Raw genomic sequence first — 17,646 nt, forward strand, 5'->3', positions numbered from 1 at the left:
TTGTGACAACAACAACAACAACAACAACTTTGCTTTGGATGGATACTAAGAAAAGAAGGCGACCAATTGCAGAGTCAGAGCACAATGTTAATCAATAGCGATGCTTCAGGGTATACGATAGTGAAGAGGCGGTGCGTGTACATGTACTGAACAAGTGTGAAAGTCGGATTTAGCATGCATGTTTGTGTGTGTGTGTGTGTGTGTGCGTGTGTGTGTGAGCCTGTCAAACCATAGCCAGAAACAAACGAGGAGAGCTCAACGCACACACATGCATGTAATAAAAAGCCACTTGTGTTTGCTCACTCACAGCAGTATCTGCACAGATCTCCACGTCTCCCTTCATGTCGCTGTGTTTCTTGGGCGTGGAGATCCCAGGCGGCGATGCAGTCACACAGTTGCCCTTCACAGCGGTCCTGCGAGAAAATGAGATTTGATCAGTTTCTTTATGTCTGCACGGGGAGATCCTGCTTTATCAACTCGCCAGGTGGAAAGTGAGCCTGCTGAGGAATTGCGTTGACCTGCGCGCAAAGCATACGGTGTGTGCACAAGCAAAGAAATGCTGTCAAATGATCAATAACCTCTGAAGATTCAAGTGATTGCTTTTATTCTGGATAGAAACTGTGACCTGAAGTGTGAAATGTGGAGCTTTCCCGGATTACGGACGCGTTTTACCTTGAGTGTGCTGACTATGTGTATGGATGCTCGTCCGAGATCCGCTCACAGGAGTGGAGTCCTGACTCAAACAGACAGCTGCTGTTTATTTATCAGCTTCTCCCAAGTTTAACGCAACGGTGGCTCATGTTTAATTTAATAGAACAACCAATTAGTTTTTTTTAAATCGTCGATTCACTCGACGACACCGAGGAGGCTCGGTGGCAGGAAGTAATCAGCGTTGCATCCGATCAATTAAGGGTAATTCATTCTGGATTTTACTCGATGACAAAGACGTTGTTTTCACCCACCTGCCAAGAAGCTCTTTCACAAACTGGTCCTTGCCGATGAAGACTGTCGTGCACTGGATTTGACTGGCAATCTGGCCCATCTGATTGTTGCAGTGGTCCATGATTGAGCTCAGCTTGTTGTTCATCTCAGACAGGTTCTGCACCTCCTGACTGTCCCTCTGCTGGTTGTCATTTTTCTTCTTATCCTTCTTCTTGTCAGACTTCACCTGTTTGCCTCCGAGCACCGATCCAATCTTTGACTCTCTCTTCTCCTCTTTCCCCTTCGGAGGGTCTGCTTTCTTACCACTCAGAGCTGGAAGTTTGCTCTTACGGAGGCCGAACCAGTTGGCCAGAGAGGGGCCCGTTTTCTGTTTGGTCTCACTGGCAGCTACCTTCTCCTGCTCTTGACATTTCTGCAAATTCTCTTCGATTCCCATCATGACTTTCTCTTCGATAGTGCAGGCTGTTGGGCTGTTTTTTTTCTCCTCCTCCAAATCCGGAGAGTCTGCCTGGGTTTGGACTTCCCTGCCAAGGTCTGGCTCGTTAGCGGTGGTTTCTAGCCCTACCGTCTCTCGCACTGGATTCTCCGAACGATAGACACAAGAGGAGGGAGGATGAAACTGTGGATGAGAGGCAACTTTTGCTGTCTTGCGAACGTTGTTCAAGCCAATCCTATCACTGATGGGTAAGCTTCGGGCTTCTTTTTGAGAAGGCGAGGTGATCGTCGAGCCCTGTGACCCGTCACCTTTGGAGCCTGATTTAAAAGTTCTCTCAGGAAGGACGTTGTGGCTGTTTGACCCCGTCATGCCTCCGTAGTGGCTAAGCCTAGTCCTGGGGGGATGCACAGGGCTCTCGGCTAACCCAACACTCGCTACCTCCAATGAAGTCTGCCTCGACAAAGAGTTTCCCCTTTCACCTGAGTTGGTGATGATCTGAGTTCGGATTTTTCCCGGTCCATCTGGAGAATTGATGTTGGGCTTCTCAATGTAGTTGGTGCTGAAACTCTGGCTCCTGGCTTTGGCCCCATTCATCCCCAAAGCTGGCTTAAGATGAGGTTTGGTAGTTACAGATATGGATCTGGAGAAAAGCTGACTACTCCTTTTCCCTTTATCGCAAACCTCTTCCTCCTCTGGCAACACAGCAACGTGCACTTTGTCTTCCAATAACCTACACTGGACATCACCTTTCCCTTCTGTAACAGACATCTTGGGTGGTGAATCAATACTGTACACTGGCTGCAAGCTGTCACACTGAGTAGAAGCATTTAAAGTCACAGTCTCCTTGGAGACTGAGTTGATATGATCTTTTTCTAGCTTGCCTGGTATAGAGGGACTATTTTTATGGCCCGGGGGCGATTTTAAAAATGCTTTAAACCCCATTGGGATACGAGTCTTTGAGGCTTTATCCGCTGCGTTGGGGGAAACGATGACTGAGCCGGGTGGGCTGACAACCGCTTTGCCATTTTGGGGTTCAGTTTTACCTTGAGGGGTGTCCTGTAGCGATATAGGTAAACTGATAGAAGTCTTCTGAACTGTCTGATGGACATTATCATGGGTTGATCCTCTTTTACCTGCAAATGAGTTTTGGAGAGAGGACCCTCTGAGGGCACTGTAGGGAGGCGGGACATTCTTTGAGCTTTTAGGTGCATTTTCAGTTTCTGGAGCACACCCTGAGTTTGCAGAAGGGAGGTAGTCTTTCACGGTCATCCTCTTGGAAGTGCCTTTAGTAGTTGTCTGAGTCGTGGCGGGGGACTTTTGAAGGTGCTGACTAGTTTTCTCAACCAGTTTCTGAGGTGCAAGTGCAGTCCCGTAGCCTGCATCCAAGTCTAAACAGTCTTTATCCTTGATGGGTAGCGTAGTTTGCATATTTGGTACAAGTGATGTGTGGTAACTTGGGGGAGGGCCCCTCACAGTGGTTGGAGTGGAGGTTTGAGCCACCCATGTTTTATGTGCTTGCGGCGACCCTTCATAATTTGGTCTGATCAGTAAGGAGGTGGTGCGGCCCGGAGGAGGGGGAGGAGAAGGGGACCTGAGTTTATTTTTGCTGGTTTCACAGTGTTTGTCTCTGGTTGGCTGTTCGCCATTGTCAGCATAATCCAGGTGCCTCCTTGAGAGGTGTGGGGAACTGGCGGAGGAGCCCTTACTCCACTCGGCCCGGTTAGGGAGCTTGGAGTTTACTGCTTTTGGGCTCTGTGAGCAGGTTCCTGCTGCTTTGATGAACCTGGACATTTTAACTGCAGGAGAAGAGGGGGATTTCTCTGAGTTTCCACTGCTACTTGGTTCAGTGGAAGAGCCCTTAGACAATCTCAGTGGTGATCCTAAAGGTTTGTTTCGGCCGGGTATCTTTGAACCACTCGACTTCGGGCCGGAATCGTTTATGGGAGGGATGGACTGGCCTAGGTTAGGTCGGTTGGCTGGTGGTTTAATTAGTTTCCTTTGTGGAGTCAGCTGCATTGACGGCCTTTCTGCACTGCCCTCCCTGCTATTGCTTGTTTTGCTCGACCTAATTTGATATTCAGACGGCTTCTCTGGAGATTCAAGAACGGTGTAGTTTCTCGCGTTTGTTGATTTTTGCCTTGTTGGCCTCTCGCGGGGCAGTAGTTCCGTGTAATCGTCAATTACCTTCGTACTTTGGATGTCATTTCGAGGCCCGGCACTTGCCGTGAGCTTCTGAGCACAAAGTTCAATAGGCTCTCCTTCGGCATCAAATATTGCCATAATGCTCTCCTCAGACTGAGTACACTTTGCCCCTTTGGGCTCCTTAATTAGGCTGAAAGGCCTCGGCCTCCCATCTGCAGACTGGGTGCGTCCTTGCTCTCTTCGCAAGCACTGTTGTGCAAGCAGCTTGGCAGCATCTCGTGACGTCCTCTCGGAGTCCCTCTCCGCTTGCTCCGGTGGCTGGCTGAAGGACATTCGGACGTCACTAGACTCGGAGTTGAGTTCCTCTGGATCGTCCACGTCGGAGAGGAGGTTTGGACCTTGTGGGTCAGAAGGGATGAAGTGCAGCGAGGATGGTTTAGTAAAAGCTGACTTCCTCCCTCCCTCGGGGAGAAAACTGTTGATGAAACTCAAGAGTTTCTCAGGACGCTCTTTAGAGTCACAGGCAGAAGGGTGTTTTGAAGCCCCGGGACCTGAACTCCCATCCCCTCCCATTCCTACACTGTCCTGTAGCCCCTCCCAGCTGCACAAACTGTCTGAAATGCTGCGAGAGAGCCTCTTGCAGTAAAACCAGCTGTCCTTGGTGGGGACGTCAACTCCTCGACTGGAATGTGGCAATTCATCATCTGCGTCGTCAGAATCGTAAGAGAACTTCTTGCCCACGACAGCTAAAGTTCTACCCACGTGGGTGGGCTTGGACACCCCTTTACTGCCGCTCTTGATACCCAGGGAGTAGATGCCCTCGTTGGAGTTCATGCAGTCTTTGTCGGCTGACTTGGAAACCTTGGAGGAAACGGAGGAGCTCCTGTGCTTCCTCCTCTGGAGCTTCCTCAGCCCCTCCAGTATGTTGCTCTCCTTCCGCCTTGTGGGCTGCTGCTCCTCCGGAGGGGCGCAGATGTTACTCGGAGCCGACGAACCCAAACTCAGCCTCTTCTCCCAGGTCAGAGATGACTACAGGGCAAAGAGAAAGAGCAGGTCAACACGCTTGTATTATCTCCATATCATCCAAACAGGGACTCAGAAGAAAAGCAGCAAATCGGGATCTCAATGAGCTACTGCACAGCTACCGAGTCTCTTATTGAGTGACTAGGTTTACCATTTTTCCACAAGTGCGTCCATCATTCCAGGTGTAGGAGCCGCTGGAGAATTCACTGCATGCACTCGACAGGGACAACTCGCTACTGCTACAGCTGCTGCGTGGGTACGTGGGCGTTGGCACTGTCAGACTCAGCTGGCTCAGACACTTGGTCACTGGGAGACCTGCCTTTCCATTCAACTGCACCTCCTATAAGATGGAGAAAAGGAGACATTTATACGGTGAATAACCGCATCGTTTAGTCCACGAGTATGCTAAATGTCAGAATGTTTTGATGTGCGAGTTGTCAGCTGGCAATGCTTGTCTAATTGCGATCTTGCTGTTAAAGATAATAAAAGATATATAAAAAAGACTTGACAGACCGATCAAATACGTAAAATACTTTGCCAATGCACTTTTCAAACTCAATTCAAAAACATCAATCAAATTTCTATGTGCAGTCAACAGAGCACAGCAGATGTTTCTCTAATTAGCGTCTACAGAGGATTTCACTACGCAATGTATTTTATTTTCACATGCAAGACCAGAAATTAGATATTTCACTCCTCTGATATAAGTGTCACTTGTGCGTATCACCCAGTGCAACGTATTTAAAGAGATGCGATACTTTCGCACATTCAGATAACGAGACGATTTATGAATCAATAATAATTATTTAATTTTCCTCCCTCCTCTTCCGCTCTCAGCGATACACATTAGAGTTTATCAGATGGCATTCTCAGAGGGCTAAAAGGGTAAAATAACACATTTTCAGGCCTTAATGCATAATACATAAGATGACTAATGTTCCACAGTGTCTTATGGAGTCATTTTTTACTGTTGGCGAGTCAATCGATGGTTTTATGGTAATATGACAAGGATGTATTCCTCCTAGTGCCGAGTGATACTGCCAGCTCTTCCTGCCGAGAGCAGAGGAGGGGTCACGGCTTCATCTAGTTATGTCTGTATTTTAATATCTCGTAATGATTTCTTGAGTGGGTTGCGGTTATGCTACCTGGACGATTCACATGGCTGAAATGCATTGCCTCCTGCGCGTGTCCTATTAAACCTTACGCTGAAGGGAGAGTCCGTGTTCCTGGAAAGTAGGAAGGCCTTGCTTCTCTCGGGCTCCAAAAGCAAATCTGCCGCAGATAGATCCATGATCCGGGAGTGGAGTTTCTGAAAGGCAGGAGGAAGGACACCCGATTGAAATCTTCACTGCAGGCATTTCAAGACATTTGAAATGACGGAGCGGCAGAATTGAAGGGGGGAATTTTTCTCTATCAAAAAGCACGCAGTTCAATCAAATAGTCTGTTTATTAAAAAAACATGTTTTCACATTTTAGATCGGAAACACGGTAAATCTCTCAAGTTATAAATGTCAATAAAGAAATGCGCAGCGTGTCCATCAGATTCCCTCTGCCACGCCGAGCCCTAATTCGTACGCTCAAAGTCACTAATGTCATCGGCCCGGAAAAAATTATATGAAAAGAAAATAATTGCATCAGGGAGTAAGGGATTCCTTTGATTTTTTTGGATTTTTTTTATTCGTATGCTAGTCTGCAGTCTCTTCTGTTATTCAACTCTTCAGCTTAGGATAAAAGGACGGATACAAAACCGAATACATCTCCACGTATTAATCTCAGAACTTAATTACTCCGGGTTCCCTGCGCTCAAATCAACTTAAACTGGAAACACGGCGGAACACAACGCGTGATCTTTTGCTGCATTTCCTGCCGAGGATAAAACTAATGCTCACTCTGGGAGTATATGTAGACACACACGTGTGTGTGTGTGTGTGTTTCTGAGTGTAGTTTCCTGCGTTAAAATGAAAGTGCTGTGAGAACCTGCAGCAGCACAAACAAATTGCATGTTATAAAAGTGAAAGTCACCTTCTGCAAATGGAGGCTTTGAAAAACCAACTCCTCACATTTTCTAGCAATGCCATCACCGTTTTAAAACACAAACTAGATCCATCTTCAATTTTTATTGCATTCCATAAAACTCTTCGCTGACAGTTTGTATTGACTTTTTCCTTGAAAGACGTCCTTTAGAACATTTGGTGGGGGAGAAAAGAGAAAGAAAACTGCTCCTAATGACACCAGAACTTCTCTGCTTCTTTTGTCTCTTCAGACCAAACAACAGGCGTCGCTTCGCCCCGAGCCAAAACACAACCGCGCTGCCTGCTTCTCTTCAACTTTCAGCGAAATAAAAAACCTCCTTCTGTATTTGTGTGAGCACGTGAAGGAGACTTTTCACCTTCAGCAACCGGGTGCTCATGGCGCCATGGAAACAGGTCGATGCCCGCTCTCAGAGCCTTTTCTACTCAGAGATACGCAGTCCTCACTATTTTTTAGAATTAATACAACATCAAGTTGCTTGCTCTTCAAAACATGGTAGTTCAAAGTAGTAAAACAGCAACTGGAGAAGATTTAAATGACTTTGAACATTATTTTCTCAGAATGAAACTGCTGCATTGCTTTTGGACTCGCATCTCCAAACGGCTTCTCATGAAATTGAAATTTTGCCGCATGGCCCCTCTGCCCTCCACAACGGGATGGGAGTGGCTGAGGTGTCACGGGAGGCTCTGATCTTATCGTAGGGTGCAGGGTTTCACCTCCTCAGCATCCTCATCAAGGATTCAGTCAATAGTGTCACAGGGTCGCGGCGAGAGATAGTGGCAGGAAACGGTAGATGACAACGCCGCGTGCACATCTTGAACTTTCTCAGGCTCAAGGCCACGCTGAAGGTCATATAGACTGTCATGCATCATGCAGACCGAGCCTTTCAGTAGCTCAGTTCACACCCAAGAGCACGGAGAAGCGTTCAAAGAGGCTTCCTGCTTTTGTTCTGTGTTGGGTTTTTTTGTGCTTTTTAATGAAGATCAGCTCAGAATAGCAGCAATAAGCAGCTCCCAAACACACACATCAGTATTGGCACCCGCAGTCAAAAACATTCACATACACACCCACACAACAGCGGGGCGACAAGCAGCGAGAGAGAAAAGACAAGACGCCCACCTGCGTGACCCGATCTATACGTCTGACTCATCACAAAGGCTTTTCCTTAAGCTGCAGCTGCACACCGCCCGCTAAACTACAGACGGATAGGAGACGGCTCCGAGCTGCAATATGACGAGACGCAGGGGAGATATCTGTCTGCAAATTTGATCATGAAAAGGGGCATCATTTGTTTGAATTTGTCATTTCTACAGAGTTTTTTTGAGGCCATGTCAGCCGCACGTTTGACTAAACTGCTAAAAATTGGACGAGAGCTATTGACGTTGTGACGTTTATTTTCTGTGGCATTTTTAGCCAAAGGCGCCCAACTCAAGCGGCTCCCATTAAAAGCATGATGGCTCGTTATCAGAGGAACTCAAGATGCCCTCGGGGAACCGGAGAACGTTTAATCACAGATAAGCAAAAGAGGGTCCGGAGCGAGACGGGAAACAGAACACTCGTGTGGCCGACCGAGGCTCCAGGAGACACAAGGAATGAAACTCGCCCAGTTTTATTACAAATGGTGCTCGAATGGTTTAGCGAGTGGGATTATGGGTAATGCAATAACACTAGTGTGGAGGTTCGGTTTCATAAGCGCCGCAATAATGGTGCAAAAGTTATATTTTCACAGTTTCTTCTTCCTCATGATTATTAGTGCAAAAATACACATTTATATAATTATATATATATATTGCGTATATATATATACTATATTGAGGTTTGACAAGTTCTTAATTACACTCTGGAGGAAGTTGCCCTGTGATAATTATAGATGTTTTAACAGCTCTCCCACACACGGAGAGCTCATAATGGACTCGCAGAACATCCGGAGCGGCGTGTTCACACTATGATTAATTCTCACACTGAATAGCTGATGGTTTGAAATGTCATTATTAAGTAACGAGCAGGCGGGAAAATGTCTTTCCTGTGAGAAAACCTACATGTTGAGGACGCATGGACCTCACATCAACGGACACATCATCTCAGGAAGAAAAAAACAGCAACATTTCGCAGCCTTAATTCTCGTCTGCAGCTCCACTGCGCCGCCTGGTCCCCACAGTGATGTCATCAATATCCCTCCTCCAGCCTTTTATATTGCAGCTTCACTCCACAATGTTCCTGCCTGTCCAATAATGATGCTGGAAGTCGTTGGAACTGACAGAGAGCTTTACAACACACCCAGAGCCATTTTATTTCTATTTTCTTTTTTTCAGTGCATCTAACGTTTTTGCTGCTTCTTATTTCGCCCTTAGTTTTTCACTTCTACCTCCTGCTCCTCCTTTTCGTCTCGGCTCTTTGCTATCTCATCTCTCTCCATTTCCCCCCTCCTGTCCTTCCCTTCTTATCTACCCTTGCTTGCTCTCTTTTTCCTCGTCTCCTCTTCGACTGACGGCTCCTTTCCCCTCTCCTCTCTCTCTTTTGGCAGCTCGCTATTTTCATATTGACAGCGAGGAACCCTGAAATTCACACAATTATGCGGAAGCCTACTTCCCAAGTTGACCTTCTTGCCCCCGCGATGCAACATCACAATGGATGTGGAAAGAAAGCACATAGTGGCAGGTCCGTCTGTCTCATAATTACTGCTTGAATATCTAGCTGGAATGCACACACAGACATTTTTCACTAAATTGGTGTTTTCGAAGTATATATATATATATATGTATATATATATATATATATGTATATATATATATATATATGTATATATATATATATATATAAACACAGCGGTTGTTGCGTGGTGTTTACAGAAAAGAGGGTTACAGCTTTGTTTTGTTTTTTTGTGCAAGTCGTCATATAGCAGGTTATTGTTCTTGTGGTGCAAACGAGCCAAAACGGCATTGAAAGCAAAAAACTGCATATTTTATTCTGATTTGGGCAGTGGTATTAATTTAAGATTGCCTTTGCAGAAGTTCTCCCCAACAGTTCAGGAGTCCGTATTCAGTCCGTATTTAAGGTTATTTAATTAAGGTGGAATTGTAACTCATAGTTTCTATTGAATTAGACATTTAATTTGAGAATAGCAGAAACAATTGATTGTAGCAAATTTATATTTGTAGTTTGTACTGAATAAGAAATTTAACTTGATAAATTTGCATGTACAAAATTACAGCAATTTAAATAGTTTAGTGTAAAAAACTTAGATGGAATAATAAATACTAGTTTTTCCAAAATGGAAAAATTAAGTAACAAAGCTAAAAATGGTGAACGATCTTGATAAAAAATTATCTTTTTGTATGAAATTACATTTTTATCTTTTATATTTTGTAAAAGTTTAGGTTTAAATCAAATAAAAAATGCAATTTAGTAATGCATTCAGCTGTAAAAAAAAAATGTCAGCAATGTTTTTAAGTTGGTCCAAAGTATCATTTTTTTTTGAGAGAAAAAGATTGATAAGGATTGATGTTTTTTTCGTATTTATAGTGTTAAGCTGAGACCTTACAGTAGTTTGATAACAACTCAAATAAAAAACATCTTTAAATGCATGAAAATCAGCGCTCAGGCTTTTTACTGGAGGAGCTGCGTCCAGAAAGCGCGTGACAGTGAGCAGGTACACAAGTGACAGCAGCAGAGTTAAAACTCGGGTCCGGCTCCGAAGGGCGGCGTACCTGGAGGAGCAGGTCCGAGGCGGGCTTGATCCGCTGCTGGAACAAAACGCCCAGCGCCCGATTCTGCTGCTCTAGGTCAAAAACTCGAGTCCGCAGCTTCAGACATTCCTCTCTCAGATCCTGAGTGAAGAGCACAGGGAGCGGTCAGGAAGATATTCAGCTTTTTATGTCTGTAAGACTGGCAGCAACAGCGTGATCCTGAAATGCATTATTCTAATAACACAAGATCCTGATGGGTTATTTAGTAAAGGAAACAAACCTTCTGGGTGAGAAGCGCCTGCACAACTTGATTGGCAACCTTTAACAAGACGGAGACAGGAAGAAAAACAAGGCGTTAGTTACTCAACTGTATAGTATGTGCTCCTTTTGACCCTCACAGGCCTCTGTAGACCACCTCTGCACTGCTAACGCTGCACTTCCTCCTCCGCCAATTCACACATGGGATGAATTATTATGAGCTCATGTGAACACAATAGCACAATATTACAGAGCAGCAGGTGTGTGTGTGTGTGTAATATGCACACACACACACACATACACAGACACACACACACACACACACCTCTTATACAAGCTTCAACCCTCACTTCCTCACGCTGGTAATGACAGCGCCAGACGGATGGAGAAGCAGAGGCGTCTGGTCTCTGGACTCGCAGCAGTTCACACCCGCCTCGCTCTCTGAGACCACAACGCCGATGGAGGACCGGCTCCGATTACGGCCCATTGATTGCTCATTAATACCGCGTGAAGCCACATCGGCTTCTTTTTGAGTGCCCTCGCTCTCGTTTATTGAATAAAGAGAGATGGGGAGTAAATATGGTGAAACGAGCCCCTCGGCTGCCGGAACCGCAAGTTCGACTTTGTGTAAAATAGCCGAGTGATCAAACGGAGGCTAATGGTATTGGACGGAGGGTTTGATCCCTGATTGCGGTCTTTGTATGACTTCCTAAACAAGTAATTAGACTACAAATGAGCTGGCACACACAGGTGCTGATGTTTGGACCAGCAGCTGTGCCAACGGAAATAAAGGAAATAATCATCCCTTCTGTCACAAACAAGTTAGCCTGGTTCTGGTCGGTCACTGCAGAGGCAGACACAGCCTCCATCATCAGAGCCATTGTTACCAGAGCCCTCCCTCCACTAAAGTCAACCGCACAAGGGAAAGATAGTTGAGAAGCAAACGCAACACAGGCGAGTTGAGCCACCGTAATGAGAGCAGCGAGGCAGAAAAGAGAGCGACTTTATCCCCAAATGCAATCAGCGCTGGACGCAAAGAAAAGCCGTGGAAATAAAATCCTCCCCTCCCTTTCAATCTCCTTCCTCCCCCTCTCCTCGTCCAATCTCCCCATCCTTTCCTCTTTCATTCCCACCTGTTTTTTCTCCTCCCTCCGGCAGGTCTGCTCAGTTGGCTGAGCCTGTTGGTTCCAGGACAAATTGGGCAACTTGTCCCTGCTGGACATGCTCTCTCCTGCTTTATTCCCTTTATGTGGCTCCCTAAACAGCACTTATGAAGCTCTCACTGTTACCCAAAGGGCACAGAAGTGGCTTCGTTACATAAACCGTCAGCAACACAAGACCCGATGAAGGTTATTTAACAGCGTGCATTTTATTAATAGCGACCACAATCAATGACAACAATACGCTGATGTGGTAGTTGAATAGAGGTGTGATGGCGGTGCAGCGACTGTTAGCAATAGCTAGTGCAGAGGTGTGCACAAAAACTCACTCCCTGCTTTATTATGCAAGCATCAAGAAAAAGCAAGAACAATAACGAACACCTTTGTTCTCAGAAAGGTTCTTTTCAGACTTCAAGACGGAGCTTGCTTAAGAACCGAGATAGCCTATCCGCTAAAGTGAGTGATGAGAGATTGTAGTGGCTGAAAAGATATGGCACCGTTTTCTAAAATTAATTGTTAATAACAGAAATTCCCCTGCGCCTCCCTCAAGTAAATTGCCAACCTGTGGGAAACCCTGTGTGCTCTGCAGGGCCTCATTAAAACCTGAAATTTGAGCTCAACACCGCCGCTCGTTCCGCTCACCGACCATGTGCGACCTTAGCGAAACATCTGGCGACCTTGAAAGCGTCGAGATAAAGCGGCTTCGCTCTCACCTCATCGAGACAGCGTTCGTACTGTTCCCTCTGGCTCTCGTTCTCCACGGCCAGGGCCGAGTTCTTCTCCTGCAAAAGAGAGCACGGACACATTGAGGATGCACATCTTTTGGTTACACGATGCAACGGAACAACACCGGTGCCGTCGGAGATAGCAATCAAGCTAACGGGAGAGTTGCCGCGCAAAGGTCGTGTGTCAGCGTCGAACCAGGAAAGGCCAATAAAAGACGTACAAAGTACCACAGAGATAAAGGTCAAGGGGATGGAAGTTATGATGCTGAACTTTGGGACGGCAGCCAGCCATTTGGAGTGTGGACCTAATAAGAATATCTCCTCCACTTGCCAAGCGGTGAGGCGGCACCCTATTGATCTTTGGGAGTTTCCAATTTGTCAGTGGCAGGCGGCATATTAGGGGCTGTCAGCCAGCCGGGCGTCTCTCGCCCTCTGCCCTTTAGCGGCAACCAGCGAGGCCTTGATGAGAACACGGGACACATAATTACAACCCAAAGCCTTCTAATTATGCTATCTAGGAAGAAACACACACTCATTAAGGACTGAAGCCTGACGGTGGGGGTGGATGTGTGTATATATATATATAGATGTGGTGTAGAGAAATCTTGAACTAAAGAAATCCCATGTATATGTCTCATGGACCATATTCCTGTTATTAAACGCATAAAACAGCTACTCAACAGCTACTAAAAGACACCACCGTTTGATATTTGTTATTTTCTTCTAAAAGTCCGAAGTGTTATCTGAGTCCCCGGGTCATAGTGGCAGAACGCAACTTAAGTGGTATTGTGTTACCTGAACCCTGAATGTTGTTGCTGCTTTATTGTTCAATGACACGAAAGCCTTTAGAAGGTTGAAATGAGAATCTCAATGTCATTTTGGATTTATTAAATGGGGGTATTATAGTCCCTGCACAGCATGTCGTAACATCTTCCTCTAATATTGTCCTCTGGAGAACCTTGACATAAACGGCTCCCTTGGCTAACAAACACACAAAAAGACAGTTAAATGTGTGAGGTGACGTGTTTTTTTAAAGGATTATTTACATTTCTTCCTGCTGCCGTCAGGAGATTGGCCGCCAGCGAGGCGCAATGCACACACTGATATTTAAACAGTTTGGTTTGGGTACAAAGAAGCAAAGACGGAAAGAAAGGACTGTGTTTACCACCATGGATTATGTCGCTGTGGCCGTTTTCAAGCTTGTGGAGCCGGTTAGTGTTCGGGTAAATAGAAGGGAAGATGGCTCCAGGTTAAAGGGATAGTTTGGAATTTTTTTAAGTCGGGTTGCATAAGGTACCGAGTCTGGGTACCATAAAAGTCAGGTTATAAGCTGCTACCACCTTCAGTGGTTATCCCCGCTAGCTCCCCACTGTAGCCAGCTAGCGTTGTTGCTAGCTCCCCGACAACCCTGTTGGTAGCGGGACCAATCCCGACTCGACGCCAGACTAGCTCCCCACTGTAGCCAGCTAGCTCTGCTGCTAGCTCCCCGCTGCTGCTGCCCGAGTCTGGCGTTGAGCCAAAGGCTCCTTTCTCCTCAAAGTCATAGATCGGATGTTTTGGAGTGTGGTTGATGTGGTACTTACCTTAAAAGTTGGGTTGTAACCCACTACTATCTTTGGTGGTTGTCCCCACTAGCAGAAGCAGCGGCAGCGGGGAGCTAGTAGCAGCGCTAGCTGGCTACAGCAGGAAGCTAGCGGGGACAACCACCGAAGATAGTAGCAGGTTACAACCCAACTCTTACTCTGAGTACCACATCAACCACACATCTCTGTGAGGAGAAAGGAACCTTGGTATTTAGAAGTGTGTGCATGAAGGTTAATAAATGATCCTCTGTGGTCATTGTAGCCCCGATGTCCTCACCACTGTCTCCCAAAATTCTGTGTGTTTTCATTAAAGCTCCAGTTATAGACCACAGTGTGTCCCGGCCAAGTTAATGAACAGCATCACTCGAGCAGCAGGAATACGAGCCGGGCGGCGCTTACTTAGTGTCTGTGGAGTTTATGCACAGTGAGGGGCAGTGATGTATCGCCTCCGCTTCGCTCTCGCTCGGTGCATCCATCACCCGACGCCGGCAAAAGGGAATTAAATGGCAGATAACTTTTGATAACGCCGTTTAATATGTAATGATTAGGTATTGTGCATCACTTCCTGCCAGTCGGGAGATAGCTTACAGCTGAGGAGCAATGGGGAATTATCTGTAATTAGGGTCTATTTTCTAACAGAGAGGCTTTAGTGTCGTTTTAGGGACTCTTGTTCTTTTCACGACTTTGTATGTGCACATAGTTTCTTGTTATATGTGGGTGTCCGTCAGCTTCATTTGCATACATCGTTTAAATAATTGTGCACGATGGCAATGAGGTGAAGACTTCATGCCACGCCCCCTTCCACCACATCAAGAGAAGCCTCTTGGAGATGAAAAGGTACGGCTGGTGGCCTAATTTAATTAACTGAGTCCTTTAATTGCAGAAGCAATCTGAGACGATGTGTCCGGTGGCTTTGGTTTAACAAAACAACACAAAAAAAACAACACGCAATCAGCGTGGATCGCTGTGGCTGCTGCTCGGGGCTCGCGGCGGAGTACAGCTCAAATCCCCGAGCGCAGAGGAAAACAAACCGAAGCTGGAGAGTAGCCCGAAGCCCCTGCAGCGACTCTCGCAGGACAACTTTGCTCTCCGAACGGAGGAGGATTAGATGAGCTGTCATGCTTTCAGACGCTGCCGAGCGAGGACTCTGACAACTGGCAGACAGGCCGGCCACAAAGGATGGCTGGAAGGGTGAATGAAGAAGACTGAAGAGGCAGGAGAGGAGGAGGAATGAAGCAGAGAAGGAAGGTAGGTGGAGAGAGAGAGGAGACAAAAGGGCGGCAGTAAAGGTAGAGAGTGAGGAGGGTTCAGGAGGTACCTCCAGGGCCTGGAGGCGATCCAGAAGGGGCTTGGTTCTGTCTTTGTCCTCCTCTGCTTGGCTGGCATCGGTGTCGGCGTTCGGCGGGTCCGGCTCCGCCCGAGCGGACGACGGCGGGGAGCCGTTGGCCTCGGGGCCGCCGTACTGTTTCCGCACTTCCTCGGAGAGTTTATCCTGACGCACAGAGAAAAACAAAACAGGAGGAGGTCAGAGGGGGAAGACGGAACATTTGGCACAGAAAAACCCCGAGCAGATGGGAAGAAAGCGCCGAGGAGTGAGGTAGGAGACATGTTTCAGGTAAGGAGCCGTGAAAGAGAGAAATCAGAGCATGGGAAAGGGGAGAGGATTCAGATGGGCAGACGGGACAACAGGGGTTGCAAAACATCCCATAATCCCTAATCATGTTTCACTTGTTTTCCAAAGAGTGGCGGTGACCTTGAGGGCTCTCGTCTCGTCTGTGTGAGAGGGATCCTTCTCTCTCTCCCTCCGTCTCTTTGCCAGCTATCTTTTTCTCTTCTGTGTTGTTTTGTTTTTTGCCTTCACGGCATCTGCGGTAATTAACTCCTGGTAATAATGAGCCACTAATTAGGCTTCGCCTGGCTAGCTAGAAAAACACAATGAGCTCCGTGTCACACTTGAGAGATTATTCATCCTATTTTTTTTTAATAAGGAATCTTTCGGAGCCTAAAAGTGTGTTTTTTACTGAACATACACCCTCATTTTGTGGGGGTGATGTGGTTATTGCAATAGCATCTTCTGCTTTAAAGTAAATAAAATACATAATGAAAATATGTCACATTCAATTGTTCTAACACATTGGAAATGTGAGGATTTGTTATTTTACCTGTTTTATGTTATTGTGAATTACCTCCGGGAAACAATGAGGAGTTTCAATATTCACCACATTTTGATAAAATTGATAAAGAGTATTTTTTTTATTTGAATTGAACTGTCAGAGGTCTGAAAAAATATCTAAATTTCGATTAAATCAGTTTATTTCCTTTTTAGAGTGTCGGTCGAGGGAAAACAAGCAATTTAAAGCATTTTTCTTAAATTCAAGGACATCTGCGGGTCACTTTTAATTATTTTTAATACTTTAAGTCATCGTTATAAAAGAGTTATTTTCTCTTCTAACCCTCTTACTAGAGGCTAGGTTCCCACTCTGAGCAACAAAGGCAACAAAGCAACTCGAACATGTGCTGGTGATGAAGCAACGCTGTCTTCTATTCAAGAGTTATTCAGTAGATGCAGAGTGATGTATCGCGGCACACACGCGCTGTTTGTCATTCGTAGCCGAGCTCTGACAGATAATTGTCAGCGCTGAAGATACCTGTGGTTAATGTGCCGGACAAAGCTGAGGTTAGCCGCGCTAATGGATGGCTGCGGCTCTTCTTTTATACATCCAAATGCAGCAGATACTTATTTCTCCTAATAGGAATTGGAAATAATGTCCTTCAGGGCCACTTTTGTTTTCGGCTTGATCCGCTCTCCTCTAAACATATATTAGGTTTTCAATCTTGCTCGATTCCATCAGACGGAGATGGAGTTCGAAGGCAATCCTTTTAAAAGTCACGGTTTCTAAGTTTTGCTTTAGTTTGAAGTCCGCTCCGAGAGACGGCTCATCAGACGCCGTTAAAGGGCTCGGCAATAATCACCGCGGAGAGAGTCTGCCGAGGAAAGAGGGGAGGAAACCTCGTCCCTCACGCTGCCCTTTCCAGTTATTGAGTTTGTCTGCTGAGCACACAAAATGCAGCTGCAGCAGGAGTCCATGCTGGGAATAGCACCGTAATAACCCTCTCAGTGTGTTCTCTGTGACTGCTGAACACCAGAGCAAGGTATGTCTACACGCACTAAGTATATTCTCCTTGCATAACCGTTGCTGAGATGAAACATCTTCCAAAGCACAATTTTGCAGCCGTGTTGGCATGTTCGCCGTGATGGCGTTTACCTGCGGATACGTTGATGATTAGTACGGAACATTAAATACAGATGAGGCTGATGCTAAAGTCTTCAGTTTTGCAAGAATATGGTAAAGCAAAAAAAAATGCTGCATGCTTGCATGGCTAAAAAATAAAGTCAGGTTATAAGCCGTTACTTTCTTCGGTGCTTGTCCCCGTTAGCTCGCCGCTGTAGCCAGCTAGCGCTGCTGCTAGCTCGCCACCAAAGGTCGCGGGACCAGCACCAGCTCGAGCTGCGGCTGGTCACGCTACCTTCAGTGGTTGTCGGGGAGCTAGCGGAGAGCTAGCAGGGGCGAGAACAACCCAAGGGAGTAGCGGCTTATAACCCAACTTTTACGGTACAGTCAAAATTAGGGTGAAATATTAAAGTACATTTCAGAATAT

General features: G+C 46.2%; 1 protein-coding gene across 2 annotated transcripts in view; it reads right to left on the reverse strand.

Moving 5' to 3' along the window:
• The window catches only part of LOC137794209 (nck-associated protein 5-like), a 92,491-nt gene that overhangs the window by 15,171 nt on the left and 59,674 nt on the right, over positions 1–17,646 (reverse strand). For both annotated transcript variants that reach the window (XM_068590897.1, XM_068590898.1), the window contains exons 6-13: positions 15,305–15,478; positions 12,392–12,460; positions 10,541–10,579; positions 10,282–10,401; positions 5,748–5,852; positions 4,695–4,883; positions 963–4,549; positions 308–413 (exon numbers count right to left, since the gene is read on the reverse strand). In XM_068590897.1, coding sequence (XP_068446998.1) covers positions 308–413; positions 963–4,549; positions 4,695–4,883; positions 5,748–5,852; positions 10,282–10,401; positions 10,541–10,579; positions 12,392–12,460; positions 15,305–15,478 — 4,389 coding nt within the window. The remainder of the gene's footprint in view (positions 1–307; positions 414–962; positions 4,550–4,694; positions 4,884–5,747; positions 5,853–10,281; positions 10,402–10,540; positions 10,580–12,391; positions 12,461–15,304; positions 15,479–17,646) is intronic.

The sequence above is a fragment of the Clinocottus analis genome, unplaced genomic scaffold (assembly GCF_023055335.1).
Source record: "Clinocottus analis isolate CAN_PGR_092001 unplaced genomic scaffold, fCliAna1.0.p SCAF_24, whole genome shotgun sequence".
NCBI lineage: Eukaryota > Metazoa > Chordata > Actinopteri > Perciformes > Cottidae > Clinocottus > Clinocottus analis.